We start from the raw sequence: 17,911 nt of genomic DNA, 5'->3' as shown, positions 1-17,911 counted from the left end.
TTTTTTTTTTTTTTTCAAAATTGGTGAGTGTTTGAAATTGCAGAATACACTTGCACTCTGCCCCTTGCACTCTGCTTGACAGGTTTATAGAAGAAGGTAATGCAGTCGCCACATTAGTCAGAGCTCAAGGACACAAACAGTATGATTCACTCAACCTTACTGACATCTTACATGTGTCTTACATTAGTGTTGCAGGAGTTTAACTTGGAGCAGAAGCAGAGCTTGTGCATCTAAATCATGTCCCAGACAGCAACACTGGAGTGGACCTTAACTTCTATTAGGCAACTGGGCAAGACTGTTGTGAGGTAGGTGTGTAATCTGTAACCAGGAGGCCTGAAATACATTCAGTTAAATAGGACTTCTCTGCCTGTCTTCTGTCTCCCCTCTCAGTGCAAATCTAATTCTCACACTCTCTCTTTCCGGTTCATTCAGACCAGTGGGTCTCAGATCTCACTTTAGGCTGCTAAAAATACTTTATCTTCATTCAGTGCCCAGTGAATCAGACATGTAATTCACTTTGACGGGCCCCATCAGTGTCTTCTTTGTAGTCAGTCCAGATATCAGAGGACCACCAACATGATGAGAAGTGAAAGAGTCATCTGGATTCATAAAGCAGCCACTGTGATATTAAGCATTAAAGAAGAGGAGAGAGTATAGAAGAGAAAAGAAGAAAATTATTTCTGTCAGGGTATTAGGTCGAGCACATTGTGGAGATGTACAATTAAAGTAATGTAATGTATTACCCAAAAACAATGACAACTCAAAACGACAACACTTGGCTGCATGTCGGCTTACGATGTAGAGGCGAAGAGCCAGGCAGTAAGACCAGCTGCAAACGAAATACGCAATCTATTGCACTGTGCACACCACGCAATTTAGTACCCTTTATTTGGGATCTTAGTAAATCAGGGTCATAAAGTGCAAATGATTCACTATACAGTAAACATCCACTCATGGAAACTAATGCATGATAAAGGTGTTAATGAGTATGTTCTGCCTTTTGGTTTAAGTAGTAACATATTTTCATGCACTACAGTGCCCCCTTTTGGTTATTTTAGTAGCAACAGTTACAGAGCAGGGAATTTCCCTTAGTTTTACCAACCTAAGACAGAGAGCACATATGCCTGCTGCTACTCCTGTTGTTATAATTTACAATTGTTGCCTTGGACACTATTTGTCCGTAAGTATTATTAATTTATGCATTGTTCAATAGTATAGTTATTATATATTTGCTTTGCATTCGTTTTATCTATGTTTTGTTCAAGTAATGGCTTAATTGATTGCTAGCATAGCTGTAGTAGTAGTAGCTAGCTCACTGTGATGCAGCATGTTTAATGTTATGTACACTGTGTTGTGTAATAGTGTGATAGTACTGCTTAAATATTGATTTATGTTTGTATTTTGTGTTTTTACAGTTTTAAAGTTAGAAATAATTGTGGCTCCTTAATAAACCAACCAAGAAAAGTTAAGCCTTGTGGTTATTGGAGAACTGCAATAATCTGTTCGCTAACTGTCTAGCAGTGGAATTGGACTTCTCCTTGCGAGGGCAGTATAGAGTATGTTAAAGCAATATAATTCGACTATTACTATAAATACAACTATTTAGGGACCGAGCCGAAAGGCAAGAGGGCGAGGACTCCAGAAGGGAGTCCTGCCCTTGCCTGGAGGCAAGAAAAATTTGATAAAATGGAAAAACAAACAACGTTGAACTCTCTAGCGCCACCTAGAAACACTAAAATGGCCACTACGCCTGATAGGAATGTCGTAGAAAGATCAAACCAAAACTCAATTTTTTGTCTTATCAAGACCTACAAATCACGCGCTGACACCCCTGACCTAAATCCAACAGGAAGTGCACAATTTGCTGTTACATGTGGGATTTTCGACGATTCTTGGCCTGCTACAAACATTATCTTGTCTGAGGGCGTTCATCGTGGCGGCTTCAAATTTAAATAGCTCACTTAGCACACCCTGCTGCACAAAAGTTCTGAGCAACTTTTTCATTACTCGTCCGGTTTGGATTTTAGAAGCCCTCAAAGGTCAAGTGCCCAAAAACCCTCGCCAAAACGCTCCCATAGAAAATGAATGGGAGGAGAGTCTAATGCCACTTTGACCCTAAATTTGACCACCTAAACATGCTCCAGGACAGACCAAATTCAACACGCACATCAGGTCTGGCCATAAGTTCAATAAAATGGAAAAACAAACAATGTCGAACTCTCTAGCGCCACCTAGAAACAGTAAAACGGCCACTACGCCTGATAGGAATGTCGTAGAAAGATCAAACCAAAACTCAATTGTTTGTCTTATCAAGACCTACAAATCACGCACTGACACCACTGACCTAAATCCAACAGGAAGTGCACAGTTTGCCTTTAAATGTATGATTGTGGACGATTTTTCAGGCTTTTTCAAAATATATATATTATTCCTGCATACTTTCAGCTATAGACTTCATTCAAACGTCACAAGTCTCATCTATAGATGTGTGTAATTTGGTCTGGCTATGTTTTATACTTTTTGATCTGCGGCCCCACATGTGCACCCTGTTCCTCTCCCATTCAATCCCGAATCTCCATTCTGTCTGTGCATGCTCTGTTGTCATGCTCTGCAGTCGTTAACTACCATGGCAACGACTGTGTGTTTGTATGCAGCTGGCTCAGCCAGGTTCATTTGTGGTCTTAGTGTGCCACCCAGTGGAGAAAACGTGTCATGATACCTGATAAGGAAGTTTTTTGATTGTAGTTCAAGTTTATTGACTGTATTGTTATGATTTTAGATATCTGTGCAGTCTGTCAACTATTTCACTGACATTGCTGTCAAAGTCTAGATCAAACACGAATTACATGAGCATGAACTACAAACATATCTATAGGTTTCACTGGAAATAAGTTCCTCTCCTGTTTGATTCATCAAAGTGGCAGTTCATTTCAGTTGCTCAGTCTAAATGTCTACACAGACAGAGAGAGAGAGATCGTGTGTGTAACGTGTATCTACTTATTGCAGTGTCCAATAAATGCCCGGGTCTGAATGCGTCTAAATGCACCTGACGGAAACCTTTCCGCTTCGCCACGGCCCGACGTGCGCAAGGGGGCGAGGTTCCACCCAACACTGCTCGCAGCTTTAATTAGTATTGCTTCTCCTTAATGTATGGGGACTCACAAGAGATAAAAAAGAAAAGAAAAAGAAAACTGAAACAGCAGGGTCAAGAGATTATGACTTTGAGTCCATCATATGATCCAAAAATGTTAGATCCTACTAACAGTTTGATGCAACATGTCATGACGTGGCAGTATCATAAAAACAGCATTCCCCAACAGGCTTTCAGTAAAAGCTTTGTGGTCTCCAAGCCAAAGCAGAAACACTTACTCACTTAAGTAGTTCCCTTAGACTGGATAAGCCTCCTCCAGAGCCACAGAAGACATTATACTATGGTTTTCTGAGACTGAGTAGTACCCCCTGGCCCTGTGCCTAACAAATTGACTTTAACATCTGAAATTGGTGGAGAGGAAAACAATGTGGGTTTGTTTAAATACATAATTTCCTCCATTTCATCTCCTCACAGGTTCTTTGCAGCAGTGGAAGAGTGGCACACCACTTCCTACAATAACTGCACCAATTATTGCCTATGATCATCATGTACAGTGGACAAGGTTGGCAAATGGTAAGAAGTGTCTTTTTGGCTGTGATGAAATTAATTAACTAGCAAATAACAAATAAAAAATATTTTTTTCAGGGTTGTTTGGGTTGTCGTAACTGGTTAAAGTAGTTTTGGATATTGATCTGGACTGGCTGACGCATCCTCCTCACTACTAATGTGATATTAGACAGAGGGACACATAAATGCAAGCAGTTCTCATGTTTCCAGAAAGTGTTGCAAAGCCACAAATGCATATCTGTGCGCACACACACACACACACACACACACACACACACACACACACACACACACACACACACACACACACACACACACACACACACACACACACACACAAAGTATGCTTTCAGCTCTTTACTGTTTGCCTTTAAGAGCAAAACAAACACTGGATTATAGCAATTTTCTTTTCCTGCAACAGTACATTCTCACACGGATAAATGAGTCATATTGTCACTGTAAGAACTTGAAATTAACATGGAAGTTGGAGATGGCACTTGATTGGTGATACTGTGCTTTTCATCACCCATTGTCCTCCATTTCATGTCAATCAAATAAGAGCTGACTTTGTGATAACCCATGCAGCAGGTACTCAACCAGCACTTTATTTTATTGATTACATCAATTAACTGTATAATCCCCACTCTTCTCACATTGTTAAATGCATTCACACAAAAACTCGTATCTCTGCTTATTCATGGCCCACAGATACTGAATAAGGAGCAGCCCTGCATCATTTGCTGACTTATTTCCTGGGCTGTCTGCGCTGATGCACTAGTGTGGTGGGAGTGGTGAAAAGTGGAGTTTGTATACAATGCCCCTCCCACGTTTCCTCTCTCCCTCACTCTATTTTGTTGGGGTGCAGCACTACTGTTCCTGTGGGCCAGTCACTCATTAGATCTCTCCAATTCACAGCATACACCCTCGCACTCTCTTTTCCCCTGCTTTATCTGTTTCTTCATCCCTTCTTCAGAGCCCTATCACTCTCATTCCCACTCCCAACTAGACTCTACAAACCAGCTCTTCAAGGTAGGACTCAAACACACCTCCTCTCCCTCTCAAACATTTATTTAACTGTGTACACGCAATCCTATGCTCAGAGGCTTCATTCACGCTGGTAAGTTTGTTTAATTGTCTGAGGTGATTAACTGTCTTGTATGGTTTAACTTGATCTGCTGGGGTGTATGCTTTTGTTGTTCAGCCACACTTTGTTCTTTTTCACTCTCCTAAGGACCAGTCTCTACAAGCTGAGGGAGCAGCATGTGTGCAAATATGTCATTTGACTCCAATTTCCACATGGCTGTCTTTACAGGGACTCTGTCAGTGTTGAAGTTTGAATGTAAACTTTAGACTTGACTTGCTGATTATTCTTGTTGACCCATAATCTCATTCAAACTAAAGAGCTTGTTCTGTCGCACTGTGTATTTTATTTACTTTATACACAGCATGCAAAGGAGGTGTATGTTGTACAAGGGGGTGGATGAATAGAGAAAGAGAGAAAGCAGAAGCATCCATATAGTGAACCCAAATGCATGTTCTATAATACGCCTACCTATAATAATGTTATTATAAATGCAGATACAAAGTTCGAAACTCAATACCTTAACAAAAGTAAAATTCAATTATTTTTCTTTATTCAGTTCATTTGCTTTTACTGCTGCTTTTCATTTAATTTTCAGATATTTTAATGTAGAGTTGAATCTGAACTATGTGAAGTAAACAATGCTTGTCAAAACAATTACCTCTTCTGTAATTGTCTCTTGTTGTCCACAAGAGTTGCTATTTAAAAATGCTTGAATCATGGTAATGTAAAGTCATTGACATTGCTCAAGCTGCCCGGAGCCAGCAGGATTACAGTGATGTTAAGGACTAGTTTAACCGCCAGCTGGCCAGTAAAGCCAGAGATCAATGAGATCATGTTACTACATGCTGCTTTTACAGAGTTTTTTTGTGCCTGATTTCTTCTAATAGTGCAAATGATGATTTGTTTTAACCCCAGATTTATCTCACACAGTTTGAGACATTGTTTTTTAGTTATATTTGTGATTTGACATAAAGCAGTCATAGTCTCATAACGCCGTAAACATTTCCATTCCTGTAATGAGGGGCGAAAATAACATGTTCTGTTTTTACTTTGTCAGCATGATAGGATATAATTTCACACATATGGCACGTGTCTAAGTAAAGGTAAAAAGTAAATAGCAGAAAAGCAGACGGACATTCTCTGATTTCTTATGTTTCGAATAACAAGCCTGACATAATTTGACAGCACACATAGGGGACATGACATATGTTTTTTGGCATGTCCTCAGGTGGTAATCACACCTTGTCTTACAGCTATGACTTGCGTGTTTTCGCTGAAGTTACTGTGGTGACATTTAGTCCTGGAAATTAAAAGAATAACAAACATTGTCATCGCACTGTTGTCACACATTGATGACAATGCAGAAGTCAAATATTTATCTTAGATTTATATAGCTTAAAGGAAAAAAAGAGTGAATGATAGAGATCTGCTCACTGTACAAAATGTCTAACAGTCTGATAATTACACCTGTGACAAGGCTGATGCAGCACTACCTAATAGTTTTACACCCACACAAGGTTGTAGTTATCATGCTGCATTACCCCAAATTACACCAAAGCAACCATTTATGCTTTCATTTATGCAACCAAACACTGCTTCAAACACAGGATCATGTTGCACTTTTTCAAGAAAGAAAAGGGTTAGGGTAATTTTCCCCCTTACTATTTTAAATGGAATATATTCAGTCCTTACTATTACATAACAAAGCATGGCTGTTTTCAATATAAATATTCACATGCAACACATACCAGTGAAAACTGAAGGTGTTAATAGCATGGAAGGATGGTGGAACAAAGCAGAAAATTAGATTGAGTGTTCCCGTAATTGCTGCCATATTGCGCTCTATACTACTCTGTGTCCTACTTGAGAGATGCTTGTGAGAGGCCAGTACAAGAGCAAGAGCCTTACATATTGGAAACATTTTTTTAACCAAGTGGATGTGCAGATTTTCCTCATCAAAGCACACATGGCTGATCTGGCAAGAAACGCTCTTTTCTGTCACTGAGTATACACTTGAAACTCGAACAGAATGAGTTCTGGCATGCCATGTTTATGAATGAGACAGAGATTTGACGAAAAAGTAATCTTTCTGTGAGGTGAGTGTTTCTGCAAGGCCTGCAGCTTGGTGTAAATGTATTTGTTCTAGATATCAGTGTTAGGAGTGAACGCCTTCCTCATTACCATCAGGAAGAATTAAACACAGAATGACAGTTTATATAAATGCACAACCTTTGAGATTCTGAGGCTAAATGTGTGAGGTTTTAATAAGTGAGAAAAGTTCAATAAAAAAAGATCATCAAAGATAATCTTAAACTACCTCAGCACTGTTTGTTTCCTTTTATGTGTTGATATTGCTTAGTTTGCCTTCAATACTGTTAATGCAGCATTTTGTGCATCTTAAAAGTAAATACATTTTACTATTATTACTAATCATCACTTTATAAACCTTTCAACATGTCATTGCATTGAGTGCCAAGATGCTTTTAGTGAGAACCACACACTGTTTTCTTTCTTTTCTTACCTACAGGAAATGGCTTCCAAGCAGCAAACGGGTTACAAGTGTCGCATAGCAGGAGTGCTGCTTTTCCTCTTCACCGGTATTGCAGCCCTCATAGCTGTCGCCGTTATCCAGAAAACCTGGAGTTTTAAAGAGTACACTTTAGAGGTGAACACATGCCCGCAGATACACATTTACCCTTTGGCTAAAAGTCTTTTCACTTTCACATTTAAAAGTACATTAAGTGCTCAAAATGCATCCGCACAGAGGAAGAGAGAGACAGAGACAGGTATTCAAATACACATTCTTCAACTCTTACTCATCTTCCATTGTGAATGTGTTGCCAGACACTATCCAGATGTCAGGTCAGGGTCAGGGGAAGGAAGTTTCTCATCAGTCAGTTTGGTGATGGATGATGGTCCTGATGGACCATGTGTGGTTTTTAAGGAGGGTTTTGGAGTCGGGGGTGGGGTTTGAAGCAGCTTCAACAGCAAAATATACTATAGGGCTTCATGTGTTTTACCAAACATAGTCAAATAGACCAAAATAAATAATTAAACCTTGTAACCTTTCTTTCTCTCTTTAGTATGGCATAGTGATAGACTCCGGTTCATCTCGCTCCAACGTGTACCTTTACGAGTGGCCAGGGGAGAAGGAAAATGAAACAGGAGTGGTGACTCAGATAATGAACTGTAAAGTTGCTGGTGAGTCTTTATACATACATCGAGAAGAGAAAATTACAGCTTTTATATGACATACATTTTCCTGTATTGAGTTATGTATAAATACATGGAAATGTTAGAAAAAGAAAATAAATGTAATCAAAGCTCCTTAAACCTGTATTCAACTGAAATGTTAAAAACACATTTACTTGGATATTTTATCTAATTTATTTTGTGCAGAATTTAAAAATATGATTCTAGCTTCGCCTTGTGCCTACAGGTGAGGGTATCTCAGCGATGAAAGTTGACTCTGAGAAGGATGCTGAATCATGGAAAGCCTTCAAAGCCTGCATGAAGAACATCACCGAAGCCATTCCTGCTAAAAAACACAACACCACACTTCTCTTTCTGGGAGCTACTGCTGGAATGAGGCTGTTACAGTAAGGAAATGCAGAAACAAGCTAGCTTCAGGGTATTCGCTAGCAGTTACTTATAATCAGTGTTGGGGAAGCTACTTTGCAAGCGTAGCTTGTAAAATTACATGTAGTTCAGCCTGGCAGTAGGTTGAACAAACTACATTTCTACCCCTGGAGAAATGTAGTTTGTAGCTTTAGCAACTAATTATACTGTTTATACTCATTTAACTCAGCGTTAAATAAATCAACATGTGGTTTATATGAAACAAAACATAATAGCCAGCAGAAATATGCCTCTCAACTCAGTTTTATTTTTTTAAAGAAAAAAAGATGACATTTTTGGTCAACATACTGTAGGTTCACCATAGACATATTGGGTAATCTATAGACATGTTGGGTAATATAAAGAGAAAATGAAAATCCTACCCCAATACCCAGAAATGTAAATCAGTCAACAAAAAATGTAATAAAAAATACAAAGAGGTAGACATATTCTAGATCGGTGTGTCTTGAACAACAATGTTGGCTTGTCATGACATGATTCATGCCTTTTTTTAAAGAGAGTTCTGGAACACAATAATGGTAAAATAACATTTATATTATATGGGTGTTTTTTTTTAATAGAAAATATGTCATGTTATTGGCCAAATTGAGTAGTTAAACTACAAAAAATGACCCAAAAAGTAGTTGAAATACTTGAAGCAGGACAAAATATGAATGTAGTTTAACTACCAGCAAGTTACAGCAAATTGTAGTTAAGCTATGTAGTTCAACTACATGCAGTTTAAGTCTCCCCAACACTGCTTATAATGTATTAAAGGGTGACAGGAAAGATCAGAGCAGTTTAACTTCACCTGTATACCACATGTTTTCCTAAAGCTCACTCAGTCACAAGGAGGGCTGGCAATGAAAACAGGTCTACAATGCAGGCTGGGACAAGATTATAGCAACACCCAAAGCAGTGATGCTAGGATATCCCTATTTGGGATCTTCTCACAGTAGTGGCTAATTACACAATATGCTTACTGAGCAATACAGGTCATAAAAGTATTATCCTAGTCCCAGGGTGGATTTCTTTGCTTTAATGAAGTCTAAACCCTCCATGTAGATTTGTGTGAATCTTATGGATAATAAACAATACATTCTATGGATGATGTTTTTTGGAGTTTAATATCATTGTTTCTATTTTTGACTGCTACTGACCACTTTGAGAAGCACCTATAATCCTATTCATTTTTGTGCTTTGGTTGTAGGGAGGAGGATGAACAGAGGTCCAATGAAATCCTGGCAAGTCTCAGAGAATATCTGATCTCCCTTCCATTCGACTTCCAAAATGCCTCCATTATTACTGGTCAGGAAGAGGGGCTGTATGGGTGGATTACTGTCAACTACCTCAAGGGAAACTTCCTAGAGGTAATTTAGAAATTAACTCTATCTATCTATCTATCTATCTATCTATCTATCTATCTATCTATCTATCTATCTATCTATCTATCTATCTATCTATCTATCTATCTATCTATCTATCTATCTATCTTCCCTCCCTACTCTCCTGTCAATCATACTACACAGGTGGGTCAAAGTGTGCTTGATCCAAATATTTAAATATAAAAAGAAGAAAACACTGTATACTGATTTACAAACAGGGCCATCATATAGTTTTTATATTCATATTTTCCATTATATTTGCAGAAAAATCGGTGGAACACCTATATACGCCCTGAAGGGGCAAAGACAGTGGGATCCATGGACCTTGGTGGAGCGTCTACACAGATTGCCTTTGCAGTCCAGGACAATCTCACAGGGCCTGACTACCTGCATGTCAAACTCTATGGTTACCCTTACAATGTCTACACACACAGCTTCCTCTGCTATGGCAAGAATGAGGCTGAGAAGAGGGTTATGGATAAAGTAGTCCAGGTATAAAGCTTTTCTTTGTGTTTTTTGGCACGTGTATGTGTGTGTACTTACCCAGGTACTCACTAGGACTCACAGGACTCTTTCTTGAATTTGCTTATGTGTTTCTGTTGTGTCAGTGTATATGTATGCAGGCTAAGATCCATTAATGCCTAGTTAAGAGCTGATCAGTGAACACTGCTGTCCCTGAGCCACTAACAGCCAGAGGGAGACAAGGATGCATTATGTTATTAAGAATATTGATCGAACTGTGAATGCCTTCAAGCTAGTCTGGGAGAAATGCATTATAATTCATTCTTGAAACTGATAGTATTGTAGGAGGAGAAATATGCTATGCTGTGAGAATACAGTACTGTATGTTACAGGTATACATTTGTAGTGGTGCTGAAGCATCATGTCTTGAGAAAAAAATGTTAAGTTTGTATTGACATCAGCATTTCATGGCAAAAGTCATGTTTTATATGGATGGTGTTGGTAAATGCAGAAGCAATATCTTGCAAACTCTTATCTCATCCTCCCATGTCTCTTCCTGTCGCCCTTTTAACTGCTAATTTTTATTTCCAATCCCATCCTCCATTCCTTCTTCTGACCTTTTCTTTCTCTTCTCAATGCTCCAGGAATCATCTGACCCAGCCTACATTATCAACCCCTGCTACCCTAAAGGTTTCAACACTACCATGAAGCACTCATTCATTTATAACAGCGAGTGCACAAAGAAGCCAGACAACTACAATCCAGACCAGGAAATGTTCATGGTGGGAACCGGCGACTCAGACAAGTGCGAGAGCATAGTGAAATCAATATTTGATTTCAGGTATTGTTCCTCAGCCCAGTGCTCCTTTGATGGAGTCGAGCAGCCGCCAGTCACTGGAGAATTTATGGTAACACACAGAACATATGAGACACATGCAAGCAGGCAGATGAAGATGCAAACCAACTAACTTTATGGTATGTTTCTCTGTTCCTGCCAGGCATATGCAGGATTCTTCTACGTTGCTAGAGCTCTGCTGATGAATGGCACATCGTATTTTGATCAATTCAACAGCGCAGTGACGGAATTCTGCCACACAGAGTGGACAACGGTATGTTCTTCATATTGGTACCAATAGGGTAACAAGACATCAAGGATGGACTGAAGGAAATAAGACAGGAAATGTAGAGAACAGATGGAAGGGGGAAGTGAAGTGTAGAACAAGGAAAGTACAAAAACAAGAAGACTGCAGCAGAAAAAGAAGTATATAAAAACAAAGCAAATAATACCTCGTTCAGCACAATGGAAAACCACATTCCACAATAATTTCACTAATCAAGAACAGGCAAGGAAAGAACATAGTTTCCTGAGGCAAATCATCTGTTTTGCCATCACTGATTGAGGTGTGGCCAGCTCCACATTCTCAGCAGCGTGTCACCATTTTCAGTTCTGTCTGTTGGTGTTCCTGTAAATCATGTGATGTCAAAACTGCTCTCATGGCCAACTCACCTAAGAACATATTTGGCAGGGTTATTGTTTTAGGATGATCGCTACTTGTAGAAAACTAGTATTTATGCCTTTTGAAATTAGGGGAAACAGCTAGCTCTGCTCAACGGTGGCAAAATACAGCACCAGCAGCTCTAAAGCTCATAAAAAAACATGTTATATCTTATATATTGTTTGATTCGTACAAAAACCAAAGCATAAAAACATGTTGTGGTATTTTGGTTAGTTTTGTGCTTACCTTTTTCTTGGCCATGACGCACTTCCCAAAGTTTTCACTGATTGCCTGGCAACTTTACAGTGATAACAAGACTTCAGGAAAACCCTGCCAGAGCCAAGAAGTAATTTAAAAGTACTGGGCCAGCTGTTTCCCCCCAGTCTTTATGGTATGATAAGCTAGTTTGCTGGCTATGGAGTATAAGCGTATACAATATAAGCGCAATTTCAAAATATTTAACTGTGATTTTCAAAATGGTCTTGGATCTCACATTGTTTAGCCTCAGCCTTGGCCTAAATTGTTACAAGTCTGTCAAGTCTGATCTTAAACATGGCTGTTTTGTTATTTGCATTCATTTTAATGAATTTGTATCATTGATCATCCTTATCATAAGCTAAACTCTAACCTTTGCTTTCTTTTTTTCAGCTGAGGGCACAGAAGACATGGATCTCTTCCAGATACCTTCGGACGTACTGCTTCGCCGCTCACTATGTCTTCACTTTGCTGGCAGATGGATACAAGTTTGACAATGACACCTGGAAAAACATTCACTTTCAGTCAGAGGTTAGTTGAAAATAAACAAAAAAACATATTACATTATGCAAGAGTTGAAGAAATAAATTCATTTTTAAAACAAGACATTCCTTTCTCCAACTACTGCCTATGAAGCATGTACATATCGACTTCATTCTCTGCATGTGCAACAAAGTAATGCTCTATTATACAGAGAAGAGAAAATGTGAATATACATCTATGGTTGATGAGAGATGTCATGCCTTAGCTGCCGGTCCTATCACAGTGTGTCAAAGCCAGGCGTTTAACATCATTTAACTTGACAACATAATAAGTGGGAATGGGGCCACCCATTGGGGCCCATTGAAGTCGGATGGCTGACATGATGATCTGAGCTCACAAAGTTGAGGCCAGAGTGAAAGAAGCAATATATCACTCTGGGATGCCCTCAGGATACGGAGCGTCTTTCACAATGGAGCTCCCTCAACAGAAGGGGATTCCTAGTTCGTGACATTTGCACAATACAGTTACATTATAGCTGCAGTTTCCAAATGGTATAGGGGTTTCCCTTTAATCATTGGGGTTGCCCTTTCGACTTAATCACAAGAGCATTCCTCAACAACTCCTAATTTCCTATCGCACCAACAAGAGAATTAGTGTGCTGTGTGTGCTGTTTAGTGCCTTAGGGTGTCTGGTAGTCTGGCAGTTGACAGATCCTTGTATAGGAAGTTTCAAAACAGGCACACTTAGATTCTTTTTAGGGGTTGACATCTGTGTGATGTGACTCATCATTTGCCCGTGAGCTCTAATTGTGCAGTTATATAACAGGGCTAGAAACCTCTCAAGACATGTAGAGCGGCAGGCCCGGACAACATCCCGGGACGAGTCCTCAGAGCCTGCGCTGCGCTTCAACATCTTTCTCAGTCAGGCCACCGTCCCAAGATGCTTCAAAACATCAACCATTGTCCAAGTCGCTTAAAAAGCAGTTGTATCCTGTCTGAACGACTACCGCCCCATTGCACTGATGCCGATAGTGGCAAAGTGTTTTGAACGGCTCGTCAAACCACACATCACAGCCTGCCTCCCTGCATCATTTGACCCGCTCCAGTTTGCCTATCGCCCTAACCCTTCCAAAGAGGAAGCGATATCAACCACCTTGCACTCAGTCATCACTCATCTGGACCACAAGAACACCTATGCCAGAATCCTGTACATTGACTTCAGCTCAGCGTTCAATACCATCATTCCCCTGAAACTAATGGAGAAACTCCTTGAGATCGGCCTGGACAACGCCATTTGTCCCTGGATCTTGGACTTTCTGACAGAGAGACCACAGTCTGTTTGTGTAAAAACACCTGAGCACAGGATCCCCCTCAAGGCTGTGTCCTCAGCCCACTGCTATAACAGATGACTGCGCAGCGAGATTCGAGGAGAACCAGATCATCAAGTTGATGAAATGATGAATCAATGTACAGGGAAGAAGTCAAACAACTTGAGGACTGGTGTCAAGAGAACAATCTGATGCTCAACTTGGACAAAACGAAAGAGATGGTCATCAACTTTCGGAGGTCACGGTTTGAGCACGCTCCCATCTGTATCAGCGGCTACGCAGTAGAGAGAGTGAACAACATCAAGTTCCTCGGACTACAGATCTTGCAGGATCTGGGCTGGAACAATAACACCTCAGTAATCACAAAACGAGCCCAGCAGAGACTACACTTTCTGAGGAAACTGAAACAGGCCTCCATCCCCACCAAAATCCAAGCATTCTAGGCATGGGCCGGTTACCGGTTTCAAGGTATATCACGGTATGAAAAAGTCACGGTTTCAAAACCACTAACATTTTCCGTCATACCATTCCTGCGGTATGAGCAGGTTTTCTTTTTTTATGTGACGTCTCGTCAGAGAGAAAGTGGAGGTCCCTCAGGTCGTGTGCAGCTGCAGTGTAAAGTACCCCTCCCCCCGCACCTCCGGTTCATGTTACAAGCAGGTAGCTCTGCAGGCTGTATGATGGCTGAGAGAGGCGAGCCCCCCCGAACTTTTCCCCCCGTCTAAAAGGACCAAGTCGGCTGTATGGGAATACTTCGGCTACCGTAAAAAGACAGACGGCCGCGACTTGGAGAAAGAAGGTCGCCCAACGTGCCAAACGTGCTTGCGGACAGTGGCAGTCCGAGGAGGCAATACATCGAATATGATAGTGAGCAAGTCTCCAAAAAATGTTGAGATTCAGTTTTAAGCTCCTGCCTGCATTTATTTATTTTTTATCTTAGAAGTGTTTTTACTTTTTTCAATTATTTATGTTCTGATCTTGAGCCACGTAGGTTAAGTGATTGCATTTATTTGCATTTTGTGTTGTTTTTTTCTCCACTAAAAATAATTCATTTATGTCATGACTTGAGTTGCAGGTTTTTATTTAGAAATAATTCAGTTATTTTTTTCTTATTTTTTTTATTTTAAATACATATTTACTAAAATAAATAACATAAAATAAAACACTGTTCAATGGAAACGTTTTTTCTTTTTATTGTTTTTAAAATAACACATCTTAGAGCTGTAATCATAATACCGTTAAACCGTGATATTTTTGCCTAAGGTTATCATACCGTCAGAATCTCATACCGGCCCATGCCTAGAGCATTCTATAGGGGCGTGGTCGAGAGCGTTCTGACATACTGCATACTCACGAGGTACTCGAGTTGCAGTGTGTCAGATAAAAAAGCCCTGCAGAGGATTGTTAGGGGAGCTGAGAAGGTCATTGGAGTCTCTCTCCCCTCTGTACAAGAACTCTTCCAGAGCCGCTGCAGGAGCAGAGCACTGAACATTGTTGGGGACCCACCACACCCGCTTCATAAGTACTTTGAACTGCTGCCTTCAGGCAAGAGGTACAGAAGCTTCAGAAGCAGAACCACCAGAATGATCAACAGCTTTCCTCCACAAGCTGTTAGGTTCCTAAATTGCTGACCATTTTATATTGCTGACTATTTTATATTATATATTACCCATTATTTATTATTACCATTTATTTATTACACTTATTTATTATACAGCCCTGCCTAATGTGTCTTAGGGGAGGTGTGTATGTGTGTGGGTGTTCGCGATGTGGGGGGGGGGGGGGGGGGGGGGGGGGTGCTATATGTGATAATATGTGATGAGTATCTGCATTTTTTGCACAGGACCCCAAGATAGAAACGCTGTCTCACTCTGTGCACACTACTGCTGAAATGTGCAACTTAGTGACAATAAAGTTTGATTTGATTTGAAGTAATGTATTAGCTGGCTGGAGGCACGCACTTGAAGGACATTGTGTACAGCGAGCAAATTCAGTGAGAAAAATGCAATATTTCTTATTGTCTTTTGTTTTCTTCTTCTCTTCAGGTAAAGAAAACCAGTATAGGTTGGAGTCTGGGTTACATGCTGAGTATGTCCAATATGATCCCGTCTGAAGTAAAAGAAGTCCCCCCAATGGCAGACCCTGTCTTTGCGGGCCTCATCTTTCTATTCTCAGCCATAACCATTGTGACTGCTGTGTTAATTTTTATCATCCTCATTCGTACCTGCTACTGAGAGCGTACCATTCACAAAAGGAATGATCTGTCATTGTAAGCCTTGGGGGCTGCTATAATCCTGTAAGTATCTGTAGGGTGCTACAATAGCATGGGCCTAAGCACCTGTACTGAAAATTATGAGTATGTTTTTATTTTCAGCCGGAGGCATTTACTGCCTTTTGTTTCAATTATAAAATTTGAGAGCCTTAAAAAAGAGTCTTAGTATGAACACTTCTCACTGTGTATCCTGCTAGTACCTTTGAGCTAGACTCAGATGTGAGACCTGGTTTTATTGAGACAGTTAAAAAAAAATAAAAAAATCTTTTTTTAATCTCAGGGAAACTCACATGTATTTAAATGATAGGATCTTTTTACATTTAGACTAGTTTACTGTTGTCTTTTTCAAGCTGCAGAAATATTGTTGATAACATGTTAGTTGTCAGAATGAGAGAATATTAAAGGGCACAGAAGAATGTCCATGAAGAAGAATGTCCATGTCCTCTGATATGGTGAACATTAGGAGTGGGAATCTCTCGGCACCTCATGATTCGATTAAAATCTGATTCAGAGGGTTACGAATCGATTCTAAAACGATTATTAATGCATCTCCATGCATCACACCCTCATTTTCTTTTCTTACTGCACAGCTAATTTTTCATCAATTGATACAATAAGTCTAATAAATATGACATATTAACATTAAAATAAGTAGACCAAAATAAGCCAACAGACCTAGTAACAAACTGAGGGCGGAGTGCAGTGACAGTGTACCGTTAGCTCCGGGACAGACATCACTGTCCAACACACTGCGCAGTTGCAGGGTTGTAGAGGTGAGACAGACGGAGCACCGAGTTATTTCCTTCAACTCAGAGTTTACGTTGTTTCATGCTGCAGTGTGTGTTGGTCAGCTGCTCTATTAGCCGCTCCGCTATTGTTAGCATTAGCTGAGTGACAGCTTTGAAAGTCCACAGTAAACTTCAAGAAGTAATTATTTAGTCATTCAATCACATAATGCTACAGTAGCCTCTTTTTAAAGATGTATCTATAAGACTGTCCGGCTGTTGCGCTGCCCTCACAGTTTGGTTCTGGCCTTGGTCGTCCGTTAACATCAAGTTATTAACTAACAGTTAAATAATCGATTCTTGAACTTTGTTAATCGATGCAGAGTCGTCCAGGTCCGCATCGCGATGCATCGTATAAACGAGAAATGTCCCAACCCCTAGTAAACATTGTGTCACCCAAGACACAATCCCAAAATGAGATTATGCACACTTGTGTGCTACACACATGGACCCTCAAGCAAAGGCGTGAGTTATAAACTCACCTAATGATTATGTTTTATTTTCTCCTGTACAATATAAATGTAATTGCACTGAATGCATCTGCTTTACCTTCAAATGAGTGGCACTTTGCAGCTTTACTGTAGTGTTTTTCACTGTGTGAACTCACTGAAAACTGTATCCAACAGTACTCCATACAATACTCATTAAAACCCTCCTTAATAAAAATTGCATTGAATGCTTAATGTGACAGTGTTTCCTAATGATTCTTTTTGCAAACAATTAATAGGTTAAAATGATGCTACCGTCCACCAAATTCATCATATTTATTCCAACAATTGTGTTGTTACATCACTGGGGAGGTTTTTCTTTTGCACAGTGAAGGGTACTGTTGGATACATGCTTTACACTATACTAATCAGCTAATTAAAAGTTAAAAGGTGCACTGTGTAGAATTTAGTGGCATCCAGCGAACAAACTTGGCATACATTACATAAAAATCTGCAACCTCATTGCTAGATACCACTAAATTCTACACACTGGTCCTTTAAATCAATGGAACTTAGTTTTTGTCAAGTCAATCTAGTAGTTTTAGTAAACTTCTCCATTGAGTTAAGTATAGTATTAAGCATTGTGTCCTTAAGAATA

General features: G+C 39.8%; 1 protein-coding gene across 1 annotated transcript; it reads left to right on the top strand.

The window, feature by feature from the left end:
• Nucleotides 1-7,272: 7,272 nt before the first annotated feature.
• On the top strand, nt 7,273-16,002 carry entpd3 (ectonucleoside triphosphate diphosphohydrolase 3). The gene is made up of 9 exons (XM_062422915.1): nt 7,273-7,407; nt 7,826-7,943; nt 8,182-8,341; nt 9,571-9,730; nt 10,010-10,237; nt 10,852-11,115; nt 11,206-11,316; nt 12,352-12,489; nt 15,814-16,002. The coding sequence occupies exons 1-9, from the start codon at nt 7,273-7,275 to the stop codon at nt 16,000-16,002; spliced, it is 1,503 nt and encodes a 500-aa protein (XP_062278899.1).
• Nucleotides 16,003-17,911: the final 1,909 nt, after the last annotated feature.

The sequence above is a fragment of the Scomber scombrus genome, chromosome 7, assembly GCF_963691925.1.
Source record: "Scomber scombrus chromosome 7, fScoSco1.1, whole genome shotgun sequence".
NCBI lineage: Eukaryota > Metazoa > Chordata > Actinopteri > Scombriformes > Scombridae > Scomber > Scomber scombrus.
This window is presented reverse-complemented; position numbering and strand designations above follow the sequence as displayed.